At 41.5% G+C, this 9952-nt stretch overlaps 1 protein-coding gene across 1 annotated transcript in view; it reads right to left on the bottom strand.

Moving 5' to 3' along the window:
- The window catches only part of LOC118432068, a 66540-nt gene that overhangs the window by 36885 nt on the left and 19703 nt on the right, over positions 1 to 9952 (bottom strand). Inside the window, exons 4-5 of the mRNA XM_035843577.1 lie at positions 5915 to 6132; positions 259 to 555 (exon numbers count right to left, since the gene is read on the bottom strand). Coding sequence (XP_035699470.1) covers positions 259 to 555; positions 5915 to 6132 — 515 coding nt within the window. The remainder of the gene's footprint in view (positions 1 to 258; positions 556 to 5914; positions 6133 to 9952) is intronic.

Raw genomic sequence — 9952 nt, forward strand, 5'->3', positions numbered from 1 at the left:
TGTGAGTTCCAACACAAAAGCCGAGACGGGGGTTGCTACAAACTGTCTACAACTAGGGACCTACCTGTCAATAAGTCACGTGTTCTATATGCATAACGTGACGCCATGATTCATTGAAAGACTGAAAGTTTGACAGTCAAAAATTTGCATCAATGTATTGTTTAAGGTTACATTGTAAACTTGCTAAACTTGCTAAACTAGCAATATCAATCAGTAAAGCACACTATCATTCATGTTCAAGTAATTCATGTTACTTACCGGAGTTAAGCGTGGAGTCACGAACTACTAAACTGATGGTTCGCCAGTCTTGTTTCCCAATGCCATTCGCCGCCGAACAAGCGTACTTCCCGCTATCGTTCCTGTGTATCTCGTTGAAGATGATGTTGTTTCTGGTACTGTCTGAAGGCTCCAGTGTCGCGGTCGGTTCGTTCTGCCATCCAAGTTTGTACCAGGTGATGTTTGGAGGGGGGTTCCCATCTGCGACGCACCACAGGGTCACCTTTGTCAATACCGGCGCCACGACTAGGTCTGAAGCGTTCACAATGGTAGCAGGATCTGAGGGCAAAACAAGAGACAAAGTAGTTACTACTGATGTGTACCAATGCGTGGTTTGCCATGATGTTCTATTAGTCACAGTCTTTGGACATTCATGTATTCCCCTATAGACACAGGTTTAACTCTACTCTCCAGATGGGGCAAACGCAGTAAACGTATATCACTACACTAAAAATGTAAATATAATTGACGTTTACAATGTAACAGAACACTGTCTGTATCGTGGTAACTTAGCTTAAGTTACTGAAAGCTTCCGAAGTGTTTCAAGGGAAACAGGTACAACCGCACCAACTCCAAATGTTTAAATGTTTAAAATTATCTTTATGTAACATAACTGAGCACTGCTTGTATCATTGTAACCTAACTGATCTTCTGAAGTAATCATATCAGTTCTAAAGTTACTAAAAGCTACCGGTGTGTAAAAAAGAAAATAGGTACAACCACACCAAGTCCAAATGTTTAAAATTATCTTGCAGAGTCGCGTATGGAGAAAAGCTTCTCAATAAACAATAAGAATATCAGGTAGGAGAAGAAGACCAAGAGATGCAGTGAAAATTCTGGTGAGTAAATTTTGCTGCATTAGAGAACAGTTAATTGCTCTTGTGCCGATGTAGAAATTTTCATAATCACTTTTCTTACGTCACGAGATAGTATTTATTATATCCCTTTGATGCTCAGTCCTGGATGCTTGTTGGATGTTTACAAATGCGTCTTTCTTTTGAGTTTCTAATTATGCCACAAGGGACATATGCTGCAACAAAGTAATGTGCACTAACGAAAACATGTTTACACTGTTTCATGTCTAGATGATCAATTGCAGCCAGGTGTATGTATTCTTAGTTATGGCTGCTTGTTGGATGCCTACAAACGAGTTTTGATTAAGACACACCGACTTAATTTTATGGATGACATCCTCTGGAGACCCCAAAACTAAAAAAATGCTGCTTAACTACAGGACTAAAAATCCACTCGATTCCATCACAGGCTTGATTTGTCTTATGTTAACCTCCAGTAAGACTGTAATAGATTAAGTCATTAACTCAGTGTTGCATTATAACACAAGAGAGAGATCCTGCTATAAGTAACAAAAAGAATTTTGCACCGTTTTCATGTCTCGGTACTTTATGGAAGGTGTGTAGCTTTAGTTTTGGCTGCTTGTTAGGTGCTTACAAACGGCCCCTTCTTTTGAGTTTTTAATTATACCATAAGGGACAGATTCCGCAATAAAGTAATGTGAACTAAAAAAAAACAACAATTTTGCACCGTTTCGTGTCTCGATAGTTTATCGCAGCCTGTGTATCTTTAGTTCTGGATGCTTGTTGAATGCTTACAGACGGCCCCTTCTTTTGAGTTTTTGATTATACCACAAAGCACAGATTACTCAATAAAGTAATGTGCACTAACGAAAACAAAATTGTACCGTTTCACGTCTCGATAGTTTATCGCAGCCATCTTTGTATCTTTAGTGCTGGATGCTTGTTGAATGTTTACAAATGGTCCCTATTTTTGAGTATTTAATTATACCACAAAGGACAGATTCAGCAATAAAGTAATGTGCACTAACAAAAAAAAGATTTGCACTTGTCTCGATAGTTTATTGCAGCCAGGTGTGTGTATCCTTGTTATCTTGTCGAACTGTGAAGCATCACCCTATCAGTCACGACCTTGTTCTGCCGAGCCTCGGCCCATCGACCTCTCGGCAAATTTATTAACGAGTACATTCATCAGGGGCTCCTAACGAGCAATACTGTATCAATCAAGGTGTGCGAGCTGCGATGTTCTGTTGGCACTACAACGTTACTGATTAAACACAAGTGTACGCCAAACACTAGGCATCCCCGCAAGCAGCCGTCAAATTAAAACCACCATCCCATCAGGAGAGCTGACGTGAATACATTGGTGTAATCTAAATTCAGCAGAATTCCAGGAATCGTTACCTCCGGGATGGAGGTTCACCTTTTGATTATTGATTTATGCATTTCAGCACATATACTACAATCAAAAACAAATGATAGATAGAATGGAAAAAATGCAGGGGGGGGGGGGGCAGAAGCCTGTGCAGCTTGTCGTGCCCCCCCACAGAAACTAGGTAATAATGAAACTTAATGTACATAATATAAATACTAATGAAAGATAAAATACATAATCAAAGCTAAGTAATAAGCTACAACAAGAAAATCATAACACTGCAAATTATTAAAACTAAACACGATCTACAGATCATAAAGAAATAAGTCGAAATTCTAGAATTGTCAAAGCAAGGGATATAAAAGGTAAGCAAACAAAAACCTTTGACGGGGGTATTGCTTTCGTTTCTTTTCTTGCGTTCGCAACTATAAGTCAAGATCCTTTTGATGATTTTGCATAAATGTTGTTATGATAGGGTATTTTTTTAGTTCTCAAGGAAATGTTGCAATTTTTGACCCCCTAGCAGTATTGACAGGTTCTGCAGCATCACAGACTGACACCCCCTTCCTGAGTGTAGCATGGTAATGTCCACAGGCGGCTGGTCCGCTAAGTGAGGTTGATGACCTTAATTTTAGCCGCATAGGTGGCTAGGGACTAACCATGCATCGACTGGTATAGTGAATAGTGAGTCGTGGCAAATACCATTAAGAAATTCACAAAAACTCGAAGTATTTCACGGACGGTTGCGATCTTCGTTATCTTGTTTCAACCTGATTCTCGGTACGAAAGATAATGGATCAGCACGATACACGACATCCCGTGAAGAGGTATATTCACTTCGCATAAGGGGGCAGATACATCATTGTAAACATCTCCTCCGGGTTTGAAAATGTTTCAGAGGTATACATCATTGCGAAGCCATTAGTTGTAGAGATGGTAGCTTGCGGAGATAATAAACTCGACCGTTGTTAAAAGGTTGCGAACATGAATCGTCTCAACCCCTCTTAGAGAATGACAAATGGCATGTCCACAGGGATATACTGAGATGAAAGTTTGGTGTTTTTTATTATGTTTCTATAATGATGATAGGTTTATTGCTAAACACTGGCATACGATAAAACGTATTGTTACTCTGCAATGATATATATCATACAATGGGATTATGTGCTTGTACAGTTTTATATGAGTATTTTCCGCCGGTATTGTAGACTTATTCTGTCTTGATCTGAAACTATCGGCATTTTCACCCCTGAGATCCGTTGAGGCTTGGTGGAGAATTGAGGACATTCTACCCATTACTGTCAGACTGAAAACTAGCATTGATTTGTAGTTGCCATGATGACATAAAATTTCTGAGCCCATGATTGGCTAATTTTCTTAGTGATAGAGAATCCTAAAATTCTATCGATAGTTCTGATATGGTTCTCTCGTGTTGAAGCAGAATGGCCAAAATCTTTCAATGGGAAGGCCCAATGAGTCACGAGTTTGCATAACACTTTGCAAATATTACAGAATTATAAGAAAGAAGCCACCAGGTCTTGCATATTACGTAGCCAAGAGAAGTAACTATAACAGTTCTGTCTGATTGCTGATCATTTGCTGTTGACGTGTACATCATGTTCTTTTAATTTCCCTTGATGCACCAGAAAAAAAGCTGGTTGCTCATCGGAGCTTAATTCAAAAATGACATTAGCCATGACAGTGACGTTGTCATCTTCATATAAAACATTGCAATTGTATTTATCAACATGATACTGGTAGCAAATGTATGCACCAGTTGCTTCATTTTCAACAATGCAATTGCCTCCTAGAGCAAGGTACACTGCCTGTGGTCTATCGATCGAAGCACTACAGCAAAACGATTTCAACAGAATCAAGGCCGAACCGGTAGCTGCTTGACTCGTAAGCTGATTTTCAGATAAACATCTGAAGCTGCCTTGCAATAACTAAGAGGCAGGGCTCCATTTGGCCAAAGCCCAAGCTGGTGTCGATTATGTAGCGCTTGACAAATTAAGCTTGCTGACCGTAAGTATAGAATGCAACGACCCAATGGTAAAGTCCCGCGTGCCTTTATGTAAGCTTGAAGAATGGCGCAAGGTCTCTATCGAGGGCAGGGGAGATACCAATTATGAAATATTGTGTTGCAAGTTCGGATCGTTATTTTGAGGTACCAGAATGGGTAGGTACTCTGTCGACCAAGAAATTATGAACTTATGAGAAAAAAATATTTTCCGGGTACTGCATAGACGTGCACTCAAACTTCATGATAATTTTGCCATACAACGAGATGATTTGATTTGGGTAATGACATGTCTCCAAATAAGGTACTAGCAATATACATGATTTCACATTATTCCATATACACACTACATGTGCTTACGTGCTTACGATTTAACATCGGGCATATATTCTCAAGTAAACGTATTTGAAAAGCAAAATCAGCGACTTCAGATGTGCAAAGGTAAAAGTAATGTTTTTTTTCATGAACCAGAGCAAAGCGTTTTTGCTATGTCTGAAAAAAAAAAAATAAAACGATCGAAGCGAAGAGGTCAGTACGGGTCACTCATCGCGACGGGAATCCTACTCTGTATGCAACAAGTGTCACGTCCACCGCCTACGTCTAACACCGTACAAACGGGAGAAGCACGACCCTTTGCCGTAGCCCGGGGAGTCACGGGGATAAGCGCATTCACGGTTCGGTATATAGTGCAGTGAATTCATTTCTAGTTCTCAAGCTACCGCCATATTGCACACTTAAGTCATCCCTTGGATCCATCCGTTGAGAAGTATGTCGTATATAGTAGAGTGGATTTATTCCTCAAGCTAAATATCTGACAGGCTGAATAAAAGTTAAAAACTTCAAGTGTCTTACTGAAGATGACTGCAGTGTGCAAGATGTCGGTAGCTTGAGGAATGAATCCCCTCTGTTATAAACCACATTCACGGTTCGGGGTACGCTTGCGCAGCGAATTCTGGGTGATATGTCAAAGGTGAAAGCCCCTGAGACGTCCGGACGTTGTTATGCAAATTGCAAACAATGGTTTAGACGAGAATCGTTTACAAGTTAGATGCCGAGACCTTTTGACATATTACCCACAGTTCTTTAGCTGCACATGCGCACTAGGTACCATTAAGCTACGAGTATGTGGTGCGTTGATACACCCAATCCCCTCGACCTCTGAAGTTAAGCAACATATAGTCCGCTCAGTACTTGTACTACATCGATGGAAGGCCACCAAATGAGGTCGGGATGCTGTAGCCGGACCAAGAATTCACGAATTCGTCTTTCGGAACGGACGTGAAACGGGGGTCCCGTGTTTTCGAGAGGAGGTGCCTTGAGAGCAAATCAGTCCCATTACTCACAATTGGGTACCAACTAGCTACAAATAACACACCAGATGTATTATCATTATTATTATTAAAGTTTTTGTTTCTAAAAGGATGCACTTACAGTGGACCTCGACGTGCCTGCTAGCCGCCACTATGCGCTCCAGGTGCCCCGTGACGCAGGTGTAGTTGCCGGAGTCCGATTTGGTCAGGTTCCGTAGGCTCAGCACGGATTCATACGAGTCTTTACCCGGATATGTCGTGGCTTCGTGGTGCTGATCCACAGGTCCGCCATCTTTTTCCCACCGGATGTACTTCACCATAGGTCTGGCATGGGACACACTGAAAAATGCAAAGGCAGATCTTAGTATATGTGTATCATCTCTTTTATCAAACAGGATATTTCCTAAGTATAAGTGAAGGAAGCTTTATGATTGCTGTGAGCCACCATGAGTCACAATACAAGTGTGTATCATAGAAGTCTGTATCTAAATGGAAATCGTACCCGATCAGCTTTTTTCACCCTCTCCCTACTAAGGGTGGCTTAATATATTCTTGTAGATGCTTGGTTTCGTCTTGTAGATTTTGGTATGGGTAAGAACACACTCAGACAATTCAGAAGACCACAATTTATAATATCATGATGTTGACCGAACATGGTAATTGAACTACGACAACAACCAAAACATCTTAGCGATATTATAATCAAATCGCCTTGGAAAATATTGTTCCTTAAACGCGATATTTACCGACGCAGCGTTATAATTGCTCTGTATGGTGTCATGGGGAAAGTCCCTTGAACTGAATAACTTTAGTTTGTCCCAGTTACGGGCATTTGATCAATATCTGAGATGCAGTAGAGATCATTAAAACACATTGAAGGCGTCCTAAATGACCCCTTTTTTTCTCATAATACCCTATGGAGTTCTATATGTTCTTGTAGTGCTACGTTAAAGTTCTTAACGAAGCTATCATTAATTCGAAGCTATACCATGATTCATAAACGGATAGGTACAGGTATATACAAATAATCATATACACACACCCTCGCAAGCATATACGTACACACACGCACACACACACACACACACGCACACACACACACACACACACACACACAAGAAAATGCATATGCATACACATATACATATATATACGCAAATACAGACGGACAGACACATGATGAACACACGTGCACACACATACGCACACACGCATACATACACATAGTCAAACAGACACACACAAAGACACACACACATACACTCATGCACATACACAAACACACACTCATACATACACACAGGAACACACACACATGTACACACACACATACATACACAGACACACACAAAGATACACACACTCATGCACATTCACACTCATACATACACTCATACACACACAAACACAAAAAGAGGCACACGATGGACACACACATACACACATGACGTGTCCCATCCTTCCGAATGTGATAATCACCCCCACCATTATGCAAATATCATAATCTCCCATTGTCAGTCGTGAATTACTTGAACGGCTTATGCCTACGCCGAGTGCTGACTCAATCAATATCATAGACTCTGAATATAATAGGAGGCTTTTTATTAATGGACATGTGGCGCCAGCAACACTCTCCTACGTAACAAAATCAAAGGACATGTCACAAGACTTCGTCACTAGCTATTATCGGTAGTACAGCCTGTAAGGATTTCCCATCTACATTTGTCACCACTTTGTTGGATTAGGCTTAAGCCTACATTACAGGACGCCCACAACTTTTGGCTACCATTTGGTTATATATTGCTGAAACCACGCCAGTGAGAAAGTAGTAATGTGTATATCTATATAGAGTATGTAAAAGCTCATGGACATTACATCTAGAGAGGAATTACATTTACGAAAACGTCGTGTGGATATTGTTGCCCCCTTTCCTTACACGAACCAAAGGAACATCTTAAAACAAACTAAAACAGCTAGCACGACAGTGAGTGCAAAGTAATGTGTATATCTATATGGAGCATCCATGTAAAGCTTGTATGTGGACATTACCTTTAGAGAGGCATTCCATTTACACAAACGTCGTTTGGATATAGTCGCTCCCCTTTTTACATCACTGCTCGAAAACGCAGATTTCCGCTGTGCAAATCCGTGTACACATGCAAGTAAATCCAGAGTTTCCACGGGTTTCAACGGGTGCCCACTGTGCGAACGTGACGTGCCCCTACATGGGGCACCTGTGCAAATCCGAGTAAACGGACCACTCGCGTGTGCATAACGTGCCCTCTATGAGGAAACCTGTGTGCGCGAACCGTGCAATCTAAGTACACGTGTGCGTACGTGTGGAAACTAGCGACGTTTGCTTTTGTGTGAGAATGACGGATGCATAAATTAGCCGTTAATTATCACCTAATTATCTCCCCGGGCCTCGACTGCGCCACAATTACCCTTTGTTATTGATAGCAGCGTCATTTTCACTGCCCCGGCCATTCCCAGCCCAAAAATACCCTCCCAGCTTCCCCCTTCCCCTGTATATAAATTATAGTGTGTTTGTTTTATTCTTTCTAGATGTGAATTAACTTTCGTTGTTTTTGCAGTTTTAAGTATTATTTGAGAGTTGACTGCTCCTGATGCGTTCCTCCATATGTACTGGCTGTCGATCCTTTGGCTCCCATAGGTTTGTCGGTCCGACACCAGTACTTTTGGGTTTTATTCGCAGTCTCAACATTTTGAGTTCACTCTACTGTGCTGGTTGATGACATAAAACTCCCGTAGGTCTCTGGATTTCAGCATTCCTTCTCTCATCCGTACACCTCCAGCTGGCCTTTTACACAAAAAGTTGCTAGTCCAGAGCCTATACATTTACACAGCCGCAGCAGATTTTCTAAGCGTGAACATGCAAGTTCGTAACGGTGGTATCCAATCCATCGTGAGACGTGTAGGGCCTCCACGGAGACGAAGGAGCTCCAAATCACCTAATCGGCAGCTACGACGAAGAGCTAACAGGGTGCGTCAGCCGACCCGGCCCGGGCGGCGAGAAACATCGCACCGACAAAGGGCCAACCCGACCCTCGGTGGTCGGGAGGCCAGATGTTGCTCTATAAAGCAGAATTTGGTCCCACGGCGTCGGCAGTAAAATTCAATTCCATGGCGAGATAGTGTCCAGTCTTGACGTAGAATCATTTGCAAGCTTTCATAAAGTTCACCGCGCTGTCAGTCGTGCGATCAAATACTTAGCTATCGGGGTCGGAGCAGCGTGAAACCACTCTGAATGAAATGAGTCAAGATCTGAAATGACAACTGTGAGTTTTGAAAATGGAGACACGTGTGCTGATTGGTCCTCATTCCCAAACACCCATCTCGTGTGTGAAATGCGATTGGCTACATCGGATGGGTATTTTGAATACAGACACAATAAGTCGTTGTATATACTATTTGTGTGTATCCGGCAAACTCCTTCCAAAGCAAATTTCCTCACCCGGCAAACCTAATAGTCAACGTTGAGAATCGCGATGGAGGCTATAGGACACGAGCGTCGGAATACCGTGTTTTCAAGCTTAGACAAAACACTGACATGTGTATTGGGGGAGGGGAGCTTGTGGCAGTCCAGTAGTTAACTTTCGTGCTTTTTAACTTGCTTATTTACCTCTAACGGACCGTATTTCACATTAGTAACAGAAATTTGATTAGCTCATGCAACTTAGAGCTTCTGTACAGTTGCTATGAAATATCTGAGAAATGTTACTAGTACACGTATTCGCGATCGGCTCAATATTCGACAAAACTCAAGCCAGACAGACAATCTCCCTATCGATATCAAACAAAAACTACACTGTTTGTAAAAGTGAAATATGCGAAGATTGAAGTTCTCCATAACATTATCAGCTTTGTAATATTTTGAATCGATTTTTACGACAAACAAGGAGTCAATATAATGCAAATCCAACATGGCGCCGGAATAATGCGGCGTTATTATAAACAAAGCCGCGCCGACCGACCAAAGAACAACACTTCCAATCTATGTATTGATAGGCGTCGAGTTTAAAGCCTCCTTCCAAGTTGGCTGGGGAACATATACATTGCCATTGATCATTTGTTAAAGCTTTGTCCGTTCTATTTATGCTGTTTCTTCGAATACACGAATCACATACATTTGAGATCA

This window comes from Branchiostoma floridae, chromosome 15 (assembly GCF_000003815.2).
Source record: "Branchiostoma floridae strain S238N-H82 chromosome 15, Bfl_VNyyK, whole genome shotgun sequence".
Taxonomy (NCBI): Eukaryota; Metazoa; Chordata; class Leptocardii; order Amphioxiformes; family Branchiostomatidae; genus Branchiostoma; species Branchiostoma floridae.